This window comes from Galdieria sulphuraria, assembly GCF_000341285.1.
Source record: "Galdieria sulphuraria unplaced genomic scaffold scaf_34, whole genome shotgun sequence".
NCBI classification, from domain to species: domain Eukaryota; phylum Rhodophyta; class Bangiophyceae; order Galdieriales; family Galdieriaceae; genus Galdieria; species Galdieria sulphuraria.
In genome coordinates, this window is record NW_005178441.1 from 1 (window position 1) to 21502 (window position 21502).

The 21502-nt window shown below is 34.8% G+C and overlaps 6 protein-coding genes across 6 annotated transcripts; 3 read left to right on the plus strand and 3 right to left on the minus strand.

Moving 5' to 3' along the window:
• Nucleotides 1–390, minus strand: Gasu_39110 (uncharacterized protein). Its single transcript, XM_005704995.1, has 2 exons — nt 132–390; nt 1–79 (listed from the first exon to the last, which is right to left on the minus strand). The coding sequence occupies exons 1-2, from the start codon at nt 365–367 to the stop codon at nt 49–51; spliced, it is 267 nt and encodes an 88-aa protein (XP_005705052.1). The 5' UTR covers nt 368–390; the 3' UTR covers nt 1–48.
• An 800-nt stretch (nt 391–1190) lies between these two features.
• Gasu_39120 (uncharacterized protein) lies at nt 1191–2984 on the plus strand. Its single transcript, XM_005704996.1, has 2 exons — nt 1191–1613; nt 2291–2984. Exons 1-2 carry the CDS (start codon nt 1226–1228, stop codon nt 2881–2883), a joined length of 981 nt encoding a protein of 326 aa, XP_005705053.1. The 5' UTR covers nt 1191–1225; the 3' UTR covers nt 2884–2984.
• Nucleotides 2985–8130: 5146 nt separating this feature from the next.
• Nucleotides 8131–8951, plus strand: Gasu_39130 (uncharacterized protein). The gene is made up of 2 exons (XM_005704997.1): nt 8131–8664; nt 8715–8951. The coding sequence occupies exons 1-2, from the start codon at nt 8163–8165 to the stop codon at nt 8789–8791; spliced, it is 579 nt and encodes a 192-aa protein (XP_005705054.1). The 5' UTR covers nt 8131–8162; the 3' UTR covers nt 8792–8951.
• A 5649-nt stretch (nt 8952–14600) lies between these two features.
• Nucleotides 14601–15540, minus strand: Gasu_39140 (uncharacterized protein). Its single transcript, XM_005704998.1, has one exon. It carries the CDS (start codon nt 15506–15508, stop codon nt 15293–15295), a length of 216 nt encoding a protein of 71 aa, XP_005705055.1. The 5' UTR covers nt 15509–15540; the 3' UTR covers nt 14601–15292.
• A 355-nt stretch (nt 15541–15895) lies between these two features.
• On the minus strand, nt 15896–17520 carry Gasu_39150 (uncharacterized protein). The gene is made up of 3 exons (XM_005704999.1): nt 17387–17520; nt 17191–17338; nt 15896–16672 (listed from the first exon to the last, which is right to left on the minus strand). Exons 1-3 carry the CDS (start codon nt 17496–17498, stop codon nt 16591–16593), a joined length of 342 nt encoding a protein of 113 aa, XP_005705056.1. The 5' UTR covers nt 17499–17520; the 3' UTR covers nt 15896–16590.
• A 1480-nt stretch (nt 17521–19000) lies between these two features.
• Gasu_39160 (archaeal ATPase) lies at nt 19001–21311 on the plus strand. Its single transcript, XM_005705000.1, has one exon. It carries the CDS (start codon nt 19127–19129, stop codon nt 21242–21244), a length of 2118 nt encoding a protein of 705 aa, XP_005705057.1. The 5' UTR covers nt 19001–19126; the 3' UTR covers nt 21245–21311.
• Nucleotides 21312–21502: the final 191 nt, after the last annotated feature.

Here is a 21502-nt window from a genome sequence, read left to right on the forward strand (position 1 = left end):
ATTTGAATCCCTCTAACACTCTTCTTGTATTTTCTTAATTTCCTCAATTCAAATTACTCTGCCCTTTTCATACACTGCCCTGACAGTTTTCAATACCCCTTCCCATTTCCAATTTACCCATCCTTCCCCACCCACCAACAATAATGGCAATTTCAAAATCACAATCCGACTCTGGGTTGGCCCCCTTTCTTCCCAATTGCAATTGGCCCCAATCCTTCCTCCCCTCCCACTCATTTTCCCCCATGGCAATTTTCAAATCACAATTGCCCATCCAAACTTCGAATTGACACCTCTCTAAATTTGCCCATTCTTCCTCCCACTCATTTTCCACCATGCACATTTTCCAAATCACAATGGCCATGCGCATTACGAATTGACCCCTCTCCAAACTTGCCCATTTTTGCCCCTTACTCATTTTCACCCATGGCATTCTTCAAATCAAACTTGTCTGTTTTCTTGAGTTATTTTGTCTATTTTTGTTTCTGCACTGTATCCTATTCAATATTTTTGGACATCTTTCATTCCTTAAATGCAACTTCTTTTTGTGTATTATTCAAAATTGTGTCTTATCGCTCGCATAGATTGGTATCTATTTTACAATTGACTGATGTTTGAAAAACAAATTTTCTCGTTATTGTATGATTGTAATCTATTTCTGTTTATGTTGCGATGAATTCTAGCTAATAAATTTTGCATCTGTGGTTTCTATTTTTAGTAATTATTTTAAAACTAAAAATTATTTTCTCTTGTACATGAACTAGCTACTGCGTAATTTTTAATTTAAAATTATTTTATTTTGGCTTTATTGAATTTTTTTGCCGTAATATAGAGTTTATTTGAAAACATTGACATATAAGCGTTGAAAGTCAATTCAATAATAAAATTCTTTATTAATGTTTTTAATGTTTTAATTGACTATATTAATTTTTAGCATAGTTTTATCAAGTTTAAAAAAGATTGTTTTTGAATCAGGTTGTATGAAAAAAACATATAAACATTGCGTGAACAGTATGTCATCAAGTTTACTGCTATTTAAATCTCCTAAAATATGAATCAAGTTTAACTTGAAATCTTCTACGTTTGGAACTTAATCTCCTCGAACGCTTCTTTTCGTATTTTGCCAAATTCCTCAATTCAAACCACACTGTCCTATTCATACACTGCCCTGACAGTTTTCAATGTCTCTTCCCATTTCCAATTTACCCATTATTCCCCATCATTCATAATGGTAAATTCCAAATCACAATCCACCTTCGGGTTGGCCCCCTTTCTTCCCAATAGCAATTGGCCCCAATCCTTCCTCCCCTCCCTCCCACTCAGTTTCCCCCATGGCAATTTCAAAATCACAATTGCCCATCCACATTTCGAGTTGACCCCTCTCTTCTCAATTTGCCCCAATCCTTCTCCCCACTCATTTTCCCCCATGCCAATTTCCAATTCACAATTGCTCCCAACCCTCTCCCAATTAATTTACCCCTTTTTTCCCCCCATCCCCACACGCCAAGACAATTTTTTAACCAAAGTTGCACTACCATCCTTTACCCGAAATCGACCATTCCATTCCCCCATACATACTCTCTCATCAAATGACAATTTACCAGATGCAATTCTTTGTTTGTTCCAGTTACTTTTTTTGAACCTTCTACTAGATCCTTCTCAATATGTCTATTTCTTTCAATAAAAAACCTTCTTTCTATACATTCTACGACTATATACTCTTTTTTTATAGGTTAGTTTTCACCTTCGATGTCATGAATTTTTAAAAAAAATAATCCTTGCGTTTATGGCGTGTCTGTAGTATAGCGTGTCAAGGCAGCTTTAAAATTTTACTTATTATCATTATTTTTATTGTCTATATTTTTAGTAAATATTGTCAAACTAAACTAAAAATTATTTATTTTTGTCAATTTAGTGGATAATGTACAAATATAGTCTTTTAAAATTAATTCTTTTTTTGCTTTGTTGAGTTTTATGTGTTTATATAATATTTACTTTGAACATTTAATTGTAACAGTTGAAAATTAAGTCAACGATTAAATTTTTTAATAATGTTTTCAATGTTTCAATTAACTATATTATATTGTTATTATATTTTCTTTAGAAATTTAATAAGAAGATTATTTTGGAGTAAAAATGTATTATGAAAACATGGAAACAGTATGTGAACAGCATGTAATTGAACTTTCTACTACTACTATCTCATAAAATATAACTAAAGTTCAAATTTCAATCTTTTTTGCTTTTCGAATTGGAATTTTTCAAACATCCTTTCTATACGGACTCTCCCAAGATTTTCAATTCACACTCAGTCCTCTTTGCACACTGTCCTCAATTTCAAATGCCCCCATTTCTAATTTACCCATTCTACCCTGCATCCATAATGGCAATTTTCAAATCAACCCAATCGCCTTTGGGTTGCCCCCTCTTCAATTTCCTCACACCCCTTTCCCCACTCATTTTCCCCCATCGCAATTTCCCCACTCTTTCCCATTTCCAATTACCCATTCTTCCCCAGCCCGCCACAATGGCAATTTTAAAATCACGATAACCTTTGGGGTTGGCCCAAATAGGCCCCCTTTCCCCACCCATTTTCCCCCATCACAATTTCCCCTCCCATCTCCAATAATGGACCCATTCTTCCCTCAGCCCACCCACAATGGCAATTTCAAATCACGATCACCTTGGGGTTGGCCCAAATTGGCCCCTTTCCCCACCCATTTTCCCCCATCGCAATTTCCCCACTCTCTCCCATTTCCAATTTACCCATTCTTACCCACCCCACACCCAGAATGGCAATTTTCAAATCAAAATTGCGCAGGCCCATTTTCAATCGGCCTCTTTCCAAAATTCCCCATCTTTCCCATTAGCAGAAAAAATCACTAAAAAGTGTGTATTGTATACTGGTGCTCAACATATTATGCAGAATCACACCCAATAACAAAATCAAAATTCTCGTCTAACAGAATAAAATAGCAATATAATCCAACATTTAGTTATCTGTAAAAAGAATGCACTCCAATGAGTTGTGGTCAACGACTTGTTATATAGTAAAAGCTATCTGCAACTATGAAAAGAGAATGTAAGGATTTTCTCTCATTATGATTCTTGCCAAACAAACTATAAACTAGGTTATCCTTTATGCGTTAAGATAAAAGACTACTAGTACTAGTTGGTATTTTGTTTGCCAAACCTACTTGAGTAAATTCTTCTAATAAATCCATATGATCATTGTGCATTTGCTACTAAAGAGAATATCGACGATATATAAATACTATATGAAACAAAGTCTAGGATATGAATAACTCCACTAACATATGGGATAGTTTTCGTGTTGCTAGTATAAAACAACTGGATGGAAAAAAAGACTTATGAAAAATGGACAGACAATATACGATAATTCAAACAACCCATGTCATTCTAGCAACACTATCCAAGCCATATTCAACTTGAGAATACACAATGAACTTACTACTATTTATGTCACTTGCCTTGTATAAGTCTTCTTCAATAGGTAAAACTTGTCCTTGATTCACAAACCAGCAACTTGTCTAAAGTGCATTCTTACATAGGCATGATGTAAAAGTCTGCAAGAGTGACATCGATTCTTCCAACTTCTTACCAATCTGAGTTTCCATACTACAAAACAAGTTATCAGTTCGTTTCTCAATCATCATAAAAAATACTCTTTCGTCTTTCTGTTTCCTGAAAAAAGAAAAGAGTAACGACTTAACAAATTGATAGCGTACTACAATTCTTTAGTCTTGTGTCTGGCAATCCATATAAACTGTACTTTTTTATATGAATTGTTCGCGCTTCTTGAAATAACTAGCTTTATACCATCAAAGTCATTTCGTTTGGTATCTGGAACAATCTCTTCCCAGTGCAAGTTGACCAGGTTTTGTTCGTTCGTTCGTAGAGCTGTTTCCATCTGACCTTGGTGTCGAAGAAAATTGATAAACTTGAGTGTACACACTTTGGGAAATGTTTTCTTTTTCTTCTCAGTATGGACTGTCAAGTCTACTGCTTTCTCCCTTTCTTTATACCTTGGTTTCCTTGGAAAGTTTCAAAGAGCTACAAAGTAAACCTTCCCTCGCTCCTTTTTGGTCACATAGTACTTGATTGCTTTAATATATATACATATATGTATATGTGTGTGTTTAGAGCGATATAATCTTGACACCTTTTTTGTTAAGTTTAAAAGAAACAAAAATTGAGTCAATGATGATAGGATGTATATCTAATAGCTTTGCAATTGTTGAAAACACACTGAATATTTTCGAATCAAACAAAAAGGTAGTCGGAACAACGAATTTCGGAGTCTCTATGAAAAAAAAAGACAATGAAATTTCATAAACAATTGGCAATGTTGGTCAACTAAGTAAAAGCCACTGAACAAAGAATTCGTGAAATGTATGGACCAGTCCATTCTCAAAAGAATAAGAATATGCGAGTAGTAAATAGAAAGCTTTATGAATAAATGGATGGGATGTAACTTTATGTAGTTTTCATTAATGAAAGGCCTACTGAAAGATACTTATTGGAATCCTTTTATCCAGAATGAGGTAAAGTAAGATCGTTGGCAACTTTAAACGAAACAATAATTATGGTGCTTCTTATCCTATTGCCAATTACCAAAAGACTGCTAGTCAGTCGAAAAAAAGCCCATATCAAATATACAACACCTCAAAATGACTACTGTTCGACAATCAAACCCTTTCCAAATTTTGTAAGGTTTCCTTATTTCTTTCACGGAAACAAAAAACCATTTTACCTTTTAGATTCCAAAGTTTAAACTACTTCGCAGTTGTACGAGACTGAAATTTACAACAGACACAAAGTTATGAAACACTATCAGAGGATCTCCTAGGACATGAAAAAGTATACGTTGACTTTGTCAAAGTTCATAAAATCGTTTCCTTTGTTAAGGCATACAAATAAGTACCTTCAAGTAGGTATTTCAAACAAATTCCAACAGGAAACAATTGTGCTCAAAATTGAATTTTCGAGACAAAACAGAGGTATCATTTATCGAAGGAAAATTTGCTAAAAAAAGAATGACACCTAGTGTTTCTCTGTTCATAAAGGTGTAGAACCATACATAAAATAGTGCGAAAATGGAAAAATAACACTTGAGCTTGCTTTGGAAAACTCCATACAATAAAACTAATCGTTCAATAAATGAAAGTTTTATCTATCACCATCTCATGGATCATTTCAACCGTCTCTCTCGATATCTTGTTACATTTGAAATAGCTTCCTTGAAGAAAAGTCTTGTAAAAAGTGGAACAAAGAGTGCGACACCAACTTTGACTCAAATGACGTTGTTCATATTCTTTTGTACCATTTTCCCATAAATATATAGTTTTATACTTTTTGTTTCACTCGCTTATTTTTCCACAGAGTTTCCTCGTCTTCTAAAACTCAAAACGCTTCATCTCCTTGTAAAAGTCAACTCATACTCCCAAGTTTCATTTCTTCCATAGTCTTGAGCCTACAATCCAACACTATCGTTTCTATATAGCCCTTTTTTCCAATCCATTTCATATTCGAGCAACAAAATTGAGCTTTGTAAATACAACATACGCTGGAGCAGGCCTGTATAATCTTCTCTCAACAAAGCAAACACAGACGCTCTTTTCTAGTTGCTTTTTCTTTTGAACTTTTAAAAAAGTTTCCTATAGACCTATGGTGGTGAGAACCTTCCAACGGTGATGTCTTCAAGCAATCCAACGTCTATTGATGTGGACATTACGTTAAACCAGATAGTAGTAAACAACAAATAAACCAAGAATATGCAGCAAATTTTTCCATTTATTGTTTGACAGAAACTCTTGGAGATACTTTTCAACAATTTCAATGGCACTCTCGCTTGTGTTTTCAAGTCTATGATGTCAGTAACTGTAAATCGATTGGAAGAAATGTTGAACAATTCCTGGAAATTTTTCTGGGTCTCACCTGTAATGTATCTACTTTATCTTCTTCGATTGACTCCAACATACATATTCGTTTAACGTGTATACCTCTTCATAAAACTCAAACAGCATTGCTACGACATGAAGAGGATCTTTTTTTTAACCATTCCTTGACTTTTAAAAGACAAAGTAGTACCTAATAGAACCTACATTCCAAGACTTGTGCTCTCAAACAAGATGCAACAGAGTCGCTCTAAAACTAGTCAATAGGTTCTTGGACAGATTGTTCAAAGCACGTCGAGACGCATTTATAAAAGTGTGTAAAGTCAAATGGTCGAAATAAATAAATGTGACGATACAGAATAAACAGATGGGCTTGGAGAAAGGGTCGTCGAGGAGGAGTCTTGTCATTTGAAAGAGTCGGTTTCTTGGTGATCCATCAATGTTTCTTGTACAACGTCCAACCTGGCTTGCGTCTCTTCTTGAAAAGCTGGGACAATAGCCAAAACATTAGGTTGGGTATATATACAATGAATAAAACTCCTTGATTACTGCTAGACCTTTGAGGACAATCTCTCCATTGTTATCCGTAATAAATGTACAAGTTAGTTTTGGCTTTACGCGGCATCTTTTTGCAACGTCTTGAATGTTGCTCTCTGTGTTTTCAAGAAACTGACTGAATCACAAAATATCTTTACAAAACAACTTGAGGTGTTTATCCATTTCTGTGGAGTGTTGATATTACCTTCAGAACCAAAAAAAGAAACCAAAAAAGAATTTCATCTATTCCCCAAAAAAAAGGACAGAAAGATTGATTGGTTTTACAATGAAACAATCAGTTCCCAAAAAAGGATAAAAAAAGCTGCAAGACTATGTTCAACCAGCTGTATTACGTTCAACAGACTCGACACAACCAATTGGTAACGAGTCTCCGATATGGATGACAACACTCTCTCAAACTATAGGAGAGAATGGGCAAGCAATGTCATCAAGGTTTTGGGTAAACATGGGAAAAGACTGTTTCCAACTTGATGATGGGTAAGAATCAACAAGGCAGGGAATTCTACAGTAATAGCAATCTAATGAGAAACCAATGCCAAATCTTGTTGCCTCATCCAAAAAGCAACCAACAAAGATTGACAAATTTGCAGAGAGTTGGTATGTAAAGACGTTATTGAAGCTTCTATTGTATTTGATCAAAGGATTTTTCATGAAATAGTTGCAAAGAAGAAAAGGCTTCATAAAGCGAATTGACTCTTTTTCGTTGCAAGTGATTTCTTGGATCTGGTACTTGAGAATAGCCAACCAACATCATGAATTGATATTTGAGTTTAGAAAAGGAGATATCAAGGAGTTAACGCTATGTAAAGGTGATTTCGTGGAGACTTGTTAAAAAGTCTCACAAATGTAGGGGTACAATACGCTTATTGTATGGATAATTTGAGGGAATAGTAAGGGAATAATGTCCCGATGTAGGGGCACTGTTTGGAGAGTGAAACATACTTTTATAAGTATCACCTGAAGACAATCTAGTAAAACCAAACCTATCTCCAAGGCTGTAGTTGCTGCACTTTTTCGTACAGACATTAACAAGCCCTTGTCGTTCGACTAGAACACAGTTCTTGGCTATGGACAAAACTGTACTCCAATCCTTCAAGTATGGTTATGCTTCAACAGGTAAACAAAAAGCTTTTCAAGGGTTCTTTTCTTGTGTTTCTTGGGTGCCTTTGTCTCAAGGTTCCGCAAAGACTTGAGCTTCGAAAAGAACAACTTTTCTTTGACTTTTACTACTTGTAGCTTTGTTCAATGTCTTGGTAAACCAAACGATGATATCATTCAACTGGCTACTCAACTCAATATCACTTGTGTTTTTCCAAACTAGTTACTCTCAAGGGTACTTGTCCATTTTTAAAGAGTCATTTCAATCAATATTGAGGTGGAACCTAAACATGTTACAGACTGTTTTTTTGCTGAATTGAAACGTATTTTTTTGTTATGGTTATTCAAAACAAGTATTTTTGAAAGAAAGGAAAAAAATAACCATTTTTTTGTCATTCTTCTCTTCTTTTGCATAGAATGTGTCTTTAAAGCATTGGCTCTTAATGTTTCGTTATCAGTGTGGAAATCAAAGTTAACTTTCTTGGAATGATCCTTTACTGTTTCAAATGGCTTTACTGATTTTTACACACACTGTCAATTTCAAATGCCCCATTTCCAATTTACCCATTCTTCCCCGCATCCATATCCATAATGGCAATTTCCAAATCAACACAATCGCCTTTGGGTTGGCCCCTCTTCATTTTCCTCACACCCCTTACCCCACCCATTTTCCCCCATCGCAATTTTCCGACTCTCTCCCATTTCCTCCAATTTACCCATTCTTTCCCAGCCCACCACACAATGGCAATTTCAAATCACGATCGCCTTGGGGTTGGCCCCAATTGTCCCCTTTCCCCACCCATTTCCCCCATCGCAATTTCCCCTCCCATCTCCAAATGGGCCCATTCTTTCCCACCCCACACCCATAATGGCAATTTTCAAATCAAAATTGCGCGGGCCCATTCCAAATCGGCCACTCTTTTCAAATTGCCCATCTTTCCCATTAGCAGAAAAAAGGCACTAAAAAGTGTGTATATTGGTGCTCAACATACTATGCAGTATCAGACCCAATGCAAACAACAAAATCTTCATTTTACAGTATACCAATATGATTCAACAGTGGGTCAATTCTACAAACAATGGATTCAAACGAGTTAAGGTCAACGATCTGTTTAGAATTTGAAAGTAATTTACAACTATGAGGAGAGAATTTGGGGATTTTCTCCCATTATGATTCTTGTCAAGCAATCTATCAACTAGATTGTCCTCTGTGTATTTAGATGAAAGAATACTAGTACTCGTTGGTATTTCGTCTGCCAACTCTACTTGGGTAAATTCTTCCAATAAATCCATACGATCGTGAAGCAATCGGTGGTAAATAGACTATCAAGGATATATAAATACTATATGAACTAAAGTCTAGGGTATAATGACTCTTCTTATGGCTCAGAGAGTTTTATAGTGCCACGATAAAATATCTTGATGAGCTAAAAACTCATAATAGACGAACAACCCAGTGTGGTTCAAACAACCCATTTCATTCTATTAGCACTGTCCATTCCAGTCCGTATTCAACTGGAGAATGGACAATGAAACTACTCCTATTTATATCACTTACCATAAATCTTTTTCTATGGTACAACTTGTCTTTGACTCGCAAAACAACAATCTGTCTAAAGTGAATTCTTAAATCACCTTTTTGAATAGAGTTGTTTTACTACTATTCCTCAAATACTGGAATCAGTCAATTTTACAAATCCAAGTGCGATTATTTGTCACTTGATAAGTAAATAGGCTAGTATGACACAAAACAATCAATCAATCAGTCATTGAATCAACACAAACCAAACTCAATTCTTCATCCATAAAGATAACAAAGAGTCTGCTGTGAAAGACACCTTGCCCTAGTAAAAGCTGTACCAGATGATCAACTTGAATTTGTAATAGCTTGACATAACAAAGATAAGAGACAACTTTTTCAACAAAAAAAGTAAACGGACATAACCATATGTCTCAGCATGACTTGAAGTACTAACAATCAAAGGTTAGGATCAAAGTACTTCTTCGTCAATCTTCTCAAGTTATTATGTGGATTCAAATCTTTCAAACAACATAATACCGAATGTTTGCGTTCTTCTACTTAAAATAGGAATGATCTCTAAAGTTGCCGAGCATACAGTTCCTTCCAATACAGTTGAATTGCCTCATATGCCTACGATTCTGTAGTTAACTGCGACATTATGCATGTCCCACTATCAAATCAATCTTTGATGCAACAGATTGGTGACAATTGGGTTCTATCAAAACTGTACAATTCATAGCCATAAAACTTGATAGTCTCAACGATACCAAGACTTTTATGAAACTAAGTTACAGGATGAGGTGTATGATAAACAGTGAAAAAAAAAAAGTTAAGAGCAAACTCGAATAGCATATAATAGGTACTCTTCAAATACAGTATTCATAACAAGAATATGAATTCATATGGACAAGGTCAAGTTGTTCTATTTGACACCAAGTTCAATACAAAAGTAGCCAGGATAGATTATAGTCCCTCTCTCTCTCTGCAACTTAAAATTGACCTTATCACTAGGCATAAACGATATGATAACTACCAATAATATTCTATTTATGACCGACTCATGTAATTCTATAGGTAAGGCTCCGTGAACAAGAGAATGAATTGTGCTTAAAGAAACAAAGCACTACTCTTTATTCGACGACATTGATCTGATTCTATCAAGCAAAGGACTTGGTCTATTCTCTTTCTTAATAGCTGATTGCCTATTTTGTACAATTCCTTGTTTCCACTCAATTCAGTTTAAACTCGATTCAACATAGCCGAAACCTAATCTTTTGAAATCAGTTGAATTCAAACTGATTCCTGGACACTAGCTCATATCACTATTGTCTCTAGTCTTGTCGATTAGATAGAAAAATATATCAGTTCCACAATTGAGGAATGTATTGAATTTACAATATAGGGAAGAGAGTGGTCGTAAAACACCAACCACAATTCTAAATAAATGAGGAACAACAGAAAAAATACTATGTTTACGACTCTTCGAGAACAATGCTGTAGTGAGAAGTGTTGTCCTATCTCTTCTAAGAGTTGCTGTTATTGTTGTCGTCAAATGTGCAAATCAAACAGTAAATTCTGCTTTTATAATCATTTCTAACAGTTCATACCAAGACCTCAATGATTTTTGCAATGAAATAAATACAAGCAACTTTTTTCCGGTCAAGTTGTTGATTGACATAAGATTGATTAGTTTGAATCTAAAACCATTCGTCGAGTATGATGAGGAGTGATATCCTTCTTCATGGAATAATAGTATCGAGATCAAGTTGAATCATAAACTTGATATTGTTCTTCCTATAAATGTTGTTGTATAAACTTTCCAAACTAGTAAAGAAAGTTACAGCTATATATAGCATAATATCTACAGAGATACAAATAACGATTCTGCAAGTACTATTGTATATCGTTGATGTTTCTGGTGAGAATCAAAGTCAAGACTTTTGGCTCATAATACTATCTCTGTAGTCTATTAAACTAGAAAGCCATTTCTTTCTTTTTTCACTTTATATCTTTCATCATACATTTTCTTCCAAAGCAAATTGGTGTATTTTTTTGATCAGCGAGTTGTATAAAAGTTGAAATGAAAGGAATCATTTCTTCATCTTGTACAAAAACATTTCAACATGACAAGAGACTCAATAGCTTGTATCAGCGAGGTTACTTTGCTTCTTTTGCAGCTCGTTTGTGACCAATCTTCTACAAACTAGTTGAATCTTGTTCTAAATCAAATGATTCTATAGTCTATGAATAGTATAGTTTATCGCTGTCATACTTTATTTCAATTAAAGTTCAGTTTTTAGTGTTCAGTAATTGCAACTTTCTTGAAAAGATAAGATAACAAGAAAATGACTACTCTCCGACCAGTCAATAGAAACAAACAATGGACTTTTAGCACAATATCTTTATCAAAAAGAATAATGATTCTATGACGCAAGTTGAGCTTGGTGCCAAGGCAGTAAAAGGAGAACGTGCTCCACTAATACTGATAGGAATCAGTGAATTCAAACAAAGTCTAATTGAATTCCGTACAGATACAAGGGTTGTAGAAGCTGATTGATTTATGCTCATCAATAGTAACATGTTCTCAATATTCCAGAAACACATTGTCATTCAATATGAAAGTCAATCCACACATGTACCTAAATTGAACTATGGTCGACCACCTTCCCAGTAGTGCACACAGCATACAAATATCAAGGGAAAATTGATGCTTTGCTGTAATTCGGATTCTCACCTAGTGATTCTCAAATGAATTGATCTTCGACTTGATTTTAAGTAATCCAAATAATAGTCTGTAAATCATCCTTTTAGAGTAAGGACTAGAATACTTTAGGCAAATCAAGATAATCTTCAACAATTCGACTTTGGATCAAGCATACAGGGTACCTAAAGACCACATAGAACACTGCTTCGAATATAAAGACTCTGTACATACAACAGCAAGATTTCAAGTGCAAAGGTACAAAGTCTTCATCAACCCGACAACTAGTAGTCAATAAAGTATCAATTCTACCTTAAAGAAGCCATCTTATACAAACACTATCTAACACAAACTCTATTGGATAACCCAATGTCCACATAATGACAATTCAACCAACTCTCTCGTAGATACACCTAAAAACATAACAACGTATATTAGTCTTAGTATCAAACAATTGATTTTGAATGGAAACGTTGATTCAACTTTTTGTGCATCGAGTTGTGCCGTTTATCTTGTCTAACACATTGACTCCATTCATTACTAAGGCTATATTTCAATAGCCAACTTTGAACGTTTCTAACAAGCAACGCATTAAAATTTGAATACTTGAAATAAACTGACATCTGATTCCTGATTCTTGTCTGCCAAATGACTATACCTTACTCAGTAATGCATGGTTGGAACGAAATGATATAACTGAAGGTACTTCAAAACAAGTAGTTATGAATTGAATCAAATACAGTTTGACATATTTATATCCGAACAAACAACTAGTCAATATCAAAATATATAAACCAGTAATAACAGATTCGTGGCACTGCAAAGATACATTACAATTCACCGCTTGAGTCGATTCGCGAAGCTATCTAAAATGAAACGATCAAGAAAAAGTATCCAGTATCGCAAATAAAGTGCAAGCAATGAGAAGAATAATTCGGCATTCTGCTACTACCAAGTTTTTCTCAAACCAAGTCTTCAGCTCCCTAGTCTTCTGTATCCTTAGTAATAACACTACTATTAATACTATATGGAAAATAGTTTTTCTCGCGATAAGGACTAACTCGTTCGATAAATTCAGTATAATCTCTAAGAATTCAAAAGTTGAATCAACCATAGAGGACATTTCACAAACTTATGAAACAGAATTTCATCTCCATGAGATATTCGACCAGTAATCAACAAATGACCAACTCCTACACAAAAAGTCATCTTAAATGAACAGTATCAAGAAATATCTTACTTTCTTTCCATTGAACAGTAAATCATTGAATTCAGTATACAATTCAAGTAATAGAAAACAGTAACCAGTTTCTAGATACGTTGAGAAGGAAGAAATCAAATAGACCTCTTCCTAAATATCGAATAGAATAATTGTGCCATATCCCATTGAGATTTAACTAGAAGTGATAAGATTCAGAGTACTCTAAAGCAAGTGACTATTACTTCCTTCAATACAGCTGTAACCAGAATAGTTTCGGATATCACACTAAAATAAGATTCAAACTCAACTCATCAATAGAAACAAGATATTCGTACGGCATAAATAAATTGTAATTTATCACTTGAATCAATTGTGATAATAGTCCAAAATTAAGAGGTGATGAAAACCACCAAAGGTCGCGAAGAGGTTCAAGCATCAAAGGATACAATAAAAGTCCTGAAATTAGAACAAGACTATCAATTTATGTTTTGCTGCTACTTGTGTAAAAATCACAGAATTGGTTCTGCTTTTTGTGAGAATCAACCTCAAAATCTATAAATCATATGTCTGATATTCTAACCTGTGAAACCAGGGAAGCATTCATTTACTTCTTTTCTTTGAATTTCTTTCAACTGACCTTTCTATATTCTTTCATTGACAAGTATATACTATGTAAAACATAAATTTTTGTCTTTTATGACAATTCATAAGAATAAGGGAAAACAACCAGTATTTCGTGCTAAGACAAGTTGAATTTCTATTCCCAGCAAATCGTTTATAGAGAACTTTGGCTGCAATCTTGTCGCTTCTTCTTTGAATTTACATCATCCTGCAGTCTTTGAATACTACTTTCTATCATCTTCATCCCTTTTCTTGTAAGAACATATTACAACTCTAAAAAACAAGATTTTCACCATTCTACAATAACACCGATAAAGAAGAGAAAAAAAGAAATAGAGATATTATCTTATCCTTATCAGCTAGATGACTACTCCATATGAAGCTGGTCTTAGGGTCGAACAAGTAAGATGGAATTGTTCTGAAGCATAAATAGTCAAAAGGTGTAGTTTCGACATAAGAACAATACAATGTATCAAGATAAATCAGAAGTAGATTCAAGATCACAGAAAACAGTATGTTGTACACTTTCATGATACTGCAAGTTCACTTGTCAAAGATTACTTGATTCAACTGACGAAATTGTCTTGATTTGATCACTTGGAGTTACCCATCCCTACAAATGCAACACAACTATCACGGGACAAAGAGATTCTTTGTGATCGGGATTTCCAATGAAAAATGCTTCTGAAAAGTTTTTACGTCGACGTTTTTGGAAAAGAAATGATCACTAGTTGCTTCATCATACTATCATGAGATAACAAATAAGTTCGTTTCAAGAATCAAAAGATAAAGATTAGTCTCAAACAGGTAAAAGAAAAATCGACAGTCGACCAGTAAAGTAACTCGATACCCTAATTATTGTTCAAAATCAGGACCGTCTGTAGTCCTTCTGATAGTAAGGTACAGGAATAGTCATAAGTGTGCAAATAATGCCCTTTTAATTTGTAAAGTCAACAATACAATTTTCCTTTATGGTAAAAAATAGGTCAAATTCGTACTTTTATGACAAAAACTATTATTAATATTCCATGTAATACTAACCAATACACTATAACTTTCTCTTGTTGTTGTTGTTGTTGCTGTCTTTTTACAATTCCAAGTAAATAAAACAATTGCAATTCTCCGTTCATGCCAACAACGAAGAAAACAGTAAAAGATAGAAACACAAGTCATTCTCTTTGTAGAATTGATGACTATGCCATACTGTACTAGGCTCGGGCTCATATTTGTTGTTGTTGCTGTTCTGGTTGAATTTCAAGTAGTGGCGAATGGTTTGATTTTACTGCGATAATAGAAAAATGTTTTAGGTTCGTGTCAATGTATTTGCAAACTACTTTGTTCGTCTGCGTATGCTTTCTAGGAATTATCTACCAAAAGTTGGACTTTATTTTCAGAGTCAAACCAAAAACTCTAGTAGGACACGATGATATCAATGTGTGCACTTGTGTAATATTGTAGAAGTTCAACCAATCCTTCGTGAGTTTCTTTCAGAGCTACTTTGTATACTATCCAAACGCAACCTGTTTGCACAAAATGTTGTGTCTCCTTTTCGCTTTTTGACAGCTACAACTACCACCACTTTCAACAGCATGACTTTCAGTGTGTTGGGAAAAAAACAGATCAGCAGCACTCTTGACACGCAAATACTGTTTCACACAAGTCGCCTTGTTTCCCATTCATACCGTACTACTAATGTTACCCTCCTTTCCAACTATATAAGGACCAAAGACGATTTGCAATAGATGCCTTTCAGAAACAACAGCAATACTAGTTCCAACTTTATCACTATTACTACTAAAATATCGTTTTAGACATATTTCACCCTCGTAAAACCAATAATTCATAAAAACAAAGGCGTCTTTCAAAAACGGACTAATAGCTACAGTCGCCATCGTCACAACTTTTTACCCGAGTGAACACAACCAAGATTTTCAGCAGTGCTCTTTTGCTTGCTTTATTTCATGGTTCCCGACAAGGTGAGTATATTTTGAACTAAAAACTTTTCCCTTGCTATAAAAAAGCAAGTCTATTCAGCTTTCGTTTTCAATAACTGTCAAACCTTATGGGTGTCGTTTTTCCGCAAATAATATTTCAAAAGACATATTTGAATCAATAGAATTGATCTAAAAGCACAACAATATAAACAATCATTAAAAATACCTTCCTACGTTATCCTGAGAAATGAATTTGTTTTACAAAAAGTGCAAATATCGTTTACACTCAAAAACCTGTTGCAAAGCTACAGACCGATTTCTCCATCGTAAAAAGAGTCATATAGAAGACAAAAAACTATCATACGGAAAGTAACGCTGTGTACTGAACAAAACACTCAACTGAGTGTCTGACTGGTTTCTTGTTCTTGCAAAATATCTTTGAAATATCAACCTACAAAGACTGTTTCTCAACAACAGACTACAAGATTAGACTATCAACTGCTAATAAATACGCAAAACTGCTCTGAAACAATTATCAATAAAAATAAAAAAACTTGTGAGACAACTAGTTGACTAAAGTACCAACACTCAACCACAGCTTAAACTCCTTTGTCTTTGCTCTCTTCTCGACAACGCTAATCTCAAATTTCCATACAAGACCAAAAGTGAAATAAAAACAAGTGTTGCATAAAGTATATAAACTCCAAAGAGATAATAAAAGCTGTAAATACTAAAAAGAAACTACAGTCTACACGGAACTCAGAGCTCAGGACTCGATGGATTGTTATAAAAGAAACACTTGCAGAGCTTAAAAAAAACGCAGATAATAGAAATTCACTTGTCCAACTAAAACAAACGAAGAATTCGCTTTAGAAATTAAAGTCGGAAAAGTTCCAATAGCAAACTTGAACCAGGTCCACAGCCTTGACAACACTCACTGAGCCTTCCCTTTCATCCAACAATCAAACCATTGTGTTCATTTCTAATTGGATTGTTATGAAAAGGATCGCTTTGTATTCTCTCCTTTCACTGGAAATATATTATTTTGAGTGACTAGTGAGTTTTATGAAAGAAAATATTCCACTTTGAGATATGTAAAAAGCTACTGGAACAATAAGTGTGCTAGATACAATCAATCTCACATCTCAGTACTATTGTGAAACGAGAAGAACAGTGTCGTATCAAAGATCCTTTCAACTCCCTAGCGACACTGTACCTTTTAACAGAGTTGAATTTGACAAAACTTATTTGTACGGTAAATTTCAGACTTTCTGTGACCCTATTTCGATAAAAAATCAAAAACGGGTTTTGCTATAACCAGTTTTTGACTCGTTCTCGATCTGAGAACCTTTCTTTGTTGGTCACTCAAAATTTAGGAAAACTCAAAGGTGCAAAATGGTCATTTTCCAATTTCAATAACATTAACTCTGTTTGGCTTGCATTGTGAGAGCTAGAACCTTTCCTTCTATGCAAATACGCTCAAGGAACAATCTTTGTTCGATTACGAGTTATAAAGAAGAATAAATCGTATATTCAACCGTAGAATTGGAAAGTATACAGAGGACAGGACGATAATAAAAAACTGACCAAAGGTTGGGAATACTTTTGTCTATACACAAATTCGTACATAAACTACTTACGATAAGGAGGATAGAGCCTCAAAAGTTACAAGGGCCACGCTTTGTTCTCTACACAAAGAACTTGTAGAGAGTTTTGACTGGTATAACAACAGTAAAAGTGGTGATGCTTTTGCTTCTCCTTGCACATATATTTCAAGATTCATCTTTCCTTTTTACTTTACCGAGAGGAGATGAAAGATTCTTATTTTTCCATTACTTCTCAATTTATATTCTTTTCTTTTCACTAGGAGACGAAATTGATCCAATATATTTAAAAGAACAAGACCTTTACCAGTTTGGATAATCACAATCACAATATCATTTGACATTTGACTCTGCAAAAGAATCAGATAACTTGTTTTATCTTATTCTGCTGAATATTGCTTGCGAGTTGACGATATTTTTATTCTTTGTAAAGCAACTTGGATAAAACAGCGTTTCTCTTCTTTTTCAAGTTTGACTTTCCCTAGTAGAAATGAACATTCCTTCTATTGATAGACACGTTTTTTATACGAAACGTTGGGTTGTCTTTGATTCTCGTTACCAATATCCAAAAGGAAGCCTCTACTAGTGTACCCATCAGGTTATACTTCGCAAGAGTCTTCTTACAAGTGCCTAACGCAAGGAACTTTTGTATAGTGACTCACTTATTCAATGAGCTGATGGTTGAGAATGGAAGAAGAATAGGACTCAACTGGACAAATCGTTCTTTGAATTTGCAGAGCTTTTAAAAGTTTTCCCTTTTTTTATATTGGAAGAAATAATAGCCCTCTTGGAGTTATATCGTTCCTAAAGCAGCTTTGTACTTTTTATAGTTTGCTTTCTTGTATATCTTTAAAAGTTGTGGTTTTTACAAAGTTTATCGTACAAAAGGATGCAACAAAAGAATTTAAACCTAAACAGTCATGTTTACCTTCAAAAACACCTCAAATGTATAGTCGACTATTGAGGAGAAAGAATTCAACTATGATTCAAACGTGAGAAACGAGAAAAGAATCGATAGAATAGACTCAATTCGACTGAATTCAATTTTTCTTGAAAAATATATTTTCTCCTCTTAACAGAATCCACAGTATCAAATGCCACTATTTTCAGAGGAGAAAGAAACAGGAGTTATTGACTCTTACAGAAATTGAGTATTGACGATACACTTGTGTGAGTCAATGTTGTTTCTGAGATTTGATAAAACCACGAGATATTTTGGATCCTTCTTAGCACATTTGTTTTGGTTTGTCTATTGCTATCATCAACTTTTGTAGCTTTAGTGATAAACTGCTACTTGTCATGATATCGTAAGAAAGGAATTTGATGATTGCTGAAAATAAAGCAGTGCTGTGCTTGCGGGTTTCTGCATTTCTACTAAATAATAATATTTCAACTGGAGCTTTTGAATAGACCACACAAGAGAATGACTTGGTTCATACACTAGTTCCGTGTTTCGAAATGAAGCAAAAGTGACGTAAAAACTATTCCATAAAATACAGAAAATCTAGAGAGAGACGTCTATGGAACAAATTCTTCATGAACAATCTATATTGCTCGGAACTCTCATGACTACTCTCGAAAATTCTGAAAGAAACTTTCTTATCTATGTGAGAATGGGCCATGTTCAATAGCTTTATACTCTCAAAGAGCATAAAAAACTTGTGAAATAAACATTGGCTTCCTTCCAATCCTTCTTGTACCCTATGAGAGTTACCATTATATTAGCATACGAGAATAAGAATATCGATAGTTGAAAAAGCCATATTGATCGTTCTTGCCATAGTTCTAGTCATCTCAGTCCAAGCCATAAAGGGTATGACATAGTCATCAGTTGATAAAGAGAAGAAGTTGGATTGGTATCCTTTACTGTTTTCCTTGTTGTTGTTGTGACCGACAAACAAACAGTCAATCGTAAATTCATTTATATTTGTACTCCGAAATAAACAGAAGATTGTTTAATTTCACTTTGGCGATGGCGAGTTTGGATGAAAAGTGGAAAGCTGTGGACAACTTTGAGTCTATTGTGGTAGATCGTGAAAGAGATGTTGTTCGAGTGACAAAAGAACTGTATGATCTTCATAGCAACAGAGAACAATTCAGGGGTGTAACAAGTAGTTGCAACTATCGCTTGACGATACCATTTGCCCCCCATCTCTTTGGCTCGGGCAAAACGACCTTTGCCCGAACCTCTTTGGAGTTGGTGCAAAGGTTTGGTGAAACTTCCCTGTCGACGTTTGCTTCAGACCCTTTGAGCAGAACCTTTTTGGAGAAGCTGAAAAGGGCTTCGTTGCTTTATGTGGATTTAAAGGAGTTGGAGCCAACTCGACCCATCGAGGAAAAACGAAACCTGAAGTGGGCAGTGTACTATTTGTTAATCAAGGCTGCTTGTTTGCAATCAGGTCTTCCGCAACCAGACCCGGACGAATGTTTCAAGGAACTGAAACTTAGGAGTGATGCTTTGGTTCAGAAAATCCGTTCAATCTTAAACATTCCTTCCGATCAATATCTCCTTGTGGCATTTGACGAAGTTGGTGTCCTAGACGAAAGTCTCGACGAATTTCATTTCAAGAGAACCCATGACGGTAGAGTTCGACCTTACAACGACTTTTTCGGTATCATTAGTCAATTGTGCAAAGAACCCGACTTGTTTTTTATAGTTGTTGGGAAAAACAAGGGTTTAAGTATTAAGAATGATGTAGCTTTTGGGCTATCGAGAGTTATACTACATTTTATCCCTTTATCACCTTTGGACGCTTCCAGTATCGTTGAATTCCTTGAAAGAAGTCTTCTAAAGACACCTACTCAACAACCGGTTTGTAATGTCTTATGTAGTTCTTCATTTTCAGTAAATGAATTGGCAGACTCATTATTGGAATGTACAGGTGGAGTTCCTGGTTTGTTGACGCGTGCAGTAAATATGCTTTTGAATTATATAAAAACAAGAAATAAGCCTTTCATATCGAAAGAAGAATGTTTGACATGTATGAACGACTACGATTTCCGAAGAATTTGCGCTGAACCATTTGTGGAACGAATATTGAATTTGGACGAAGATAGAAAAAGTGTTTTTGATATACTTTTAATGATGGCTCTTTATCGTATACCGTCTAAAGTAGATGATAGATTGACCTCGGAGTCCTATCTATATGATGCAGTCACTGAAATGGGACTATATCGATATCCTATTGACCAGAATACTTTCCAAATCCTAATTCCAAAAATATTTGTTGGAATCTTCAAGAACGACCCTTCCATATCTTCTTTGGAAAAGATACTTCTCGAATCACTCGATGTAGAACCAGTAGATTGTTTCGTCTATTCAAAGTGTCGTGTATTTGAAGGAATTGTCGCTTTACGACTAGTTTTGATGTTGTCTTCAAAGAATCGAAATGAGTTGAGAGAATTGTTGTGTCAATTGTCTCCGATATGGAAACAAATGAAACTTCCAATCAGTACAATATCACCTATTCACTATATCAAGTCTGTTGTTAGTTCTAGAGAAACAAAAAGTGAATCGAACAAGAGTCGACGAACTTTTGCCAATACTGAATGGAATAAGATTATTCGAGAGACACTTTATTTAGAGACTATTTACATTCCTTTGGACGCTACTTCTCATAGTCCTGATATTATATTCAAATTACAATCTCCTGTGGAACCCAAAGTTCTTACTGTTGGAGTTGCATGTAAAGGACGTTGGAAGTCGGAAGGAATTGGCTGGTCAGATATTATAGATGAAGCCAAGAAATTTTTAGATCCTGTTTATGATCAAGTCTTATCCAGTGCAATGGATTATCATCATTGTATGCTTATTATCGTTAGTACAAAGTTATCATTGAATGCTTCTAATGAGCTGGGTAATCAGAGTCGTTGTTACTCCAGTGGAATGTTTATTGGAGGTGATTTGTTCAAAGTACCTGATAATTGTGAACTTGTTATTCTTTGTGAAAGAGATGTCCAAATGCTGATTGACGAAGAAATATTGAATGGACTTGAAAGAGCATTTCATGTTTCTCATAATCCTACTTTTTGGGATTTTGGATTAGATTTACTTGATAGAATCCGTAACAGTTTCTTAAGTTGGCAATAAAGGCTGGATTCTCAACTCAATCGTTCCTTTTGTAGCGTTTTTTTTGAGAATCATGTGAACTTTTCGCTTGGTATCCTTTGGAATCCATACAATATCTCTTGGAAATACATTATCGGCCTTCTGACAAGGCTAGTTGGTACTTTATTGTTATTCCTAAGCCATTCTACACTACTATGTTACTCCATAATATGTTCTGAATATCACGAATACTAAATATGCTAAATTCTGTGTGCAATGACTTCTTGAGTCATTTCAGTC

Coding starts and splice junctions, on each gene's coding strand:
- Gasu_39150 (XM_005704999.1), bottom strand. CDS start 17,498: ATGTCAAATGATATTGTGATTGTGATTATCCAAACTGGTAAAGGTCTT. Junction 17,339..17,386: donor AAAAGAATATAAATTGAGAA/GTAATGGAAAAA, acceptor TAAAGTAAAAAG/GAAAGATGAATCTTGAAATA. Junction 16,673..17,190: donor GAGGCTCTATCCTCCTTATC/GTAAGTAGTTTA, acceptor GATTGTATCTAG/CACACTTATTGTTCCAGTAG.
- Gasu_39120 (XM_005704996.1), top strand. CDS start 1,226: ATGGTAAATTCCAAATCACAATCCACCTTCGGGTTGGCCCCCTTTCTT. Junction 1,614..2,290: donor TTTACCAGATGCAATTCTTT/GTTTGTTCCAGT, acceptor GACTCTCCCAAG/ATTTTCAATTCACACTCAGT.
- Gasu_39160 (XM_005705000.1), top strand. CDS start 19,127: ATGGCGAGTTTGGATGAAAAGTGGAAAGCTGTGGACAACTTTGAGTCT.
- Gasu_39130 (XM_005704997.1), top strand. CDS start 8,163: ATGGCAATTTCCAAATCAACACAATCGCCTTTGGGTTGGCCCCTCTTC. Junction 8,665..8,714: donor CAAACAATGGATTCAAACGA/GTTAAGGTCAAC, acceptor TACAACTATGAG/GAGAGAATTTGGGGATTTTC.
- Gasu_39140 (XM_005704998.1), bottom strand. CDS start 15,508: ATGGCGACTGTAGCTATTAGTCCGTTTTTGAAAGACGCCTTTGTTTTT.
- Gasu_39110 (XM_005704995.1), bottom strand. CDS start 367: ATGCGCATGGCCATTGTGATTTGGAAAATGTGCATGGTGGAAAATGAG. Junction 80..131: donor ATTGCCATTATTGTTGGTGG/GTGGGGAAGGAT, acceptor GAAAACTGTCAG/GGCAGTGTATGAAAAGGGCA.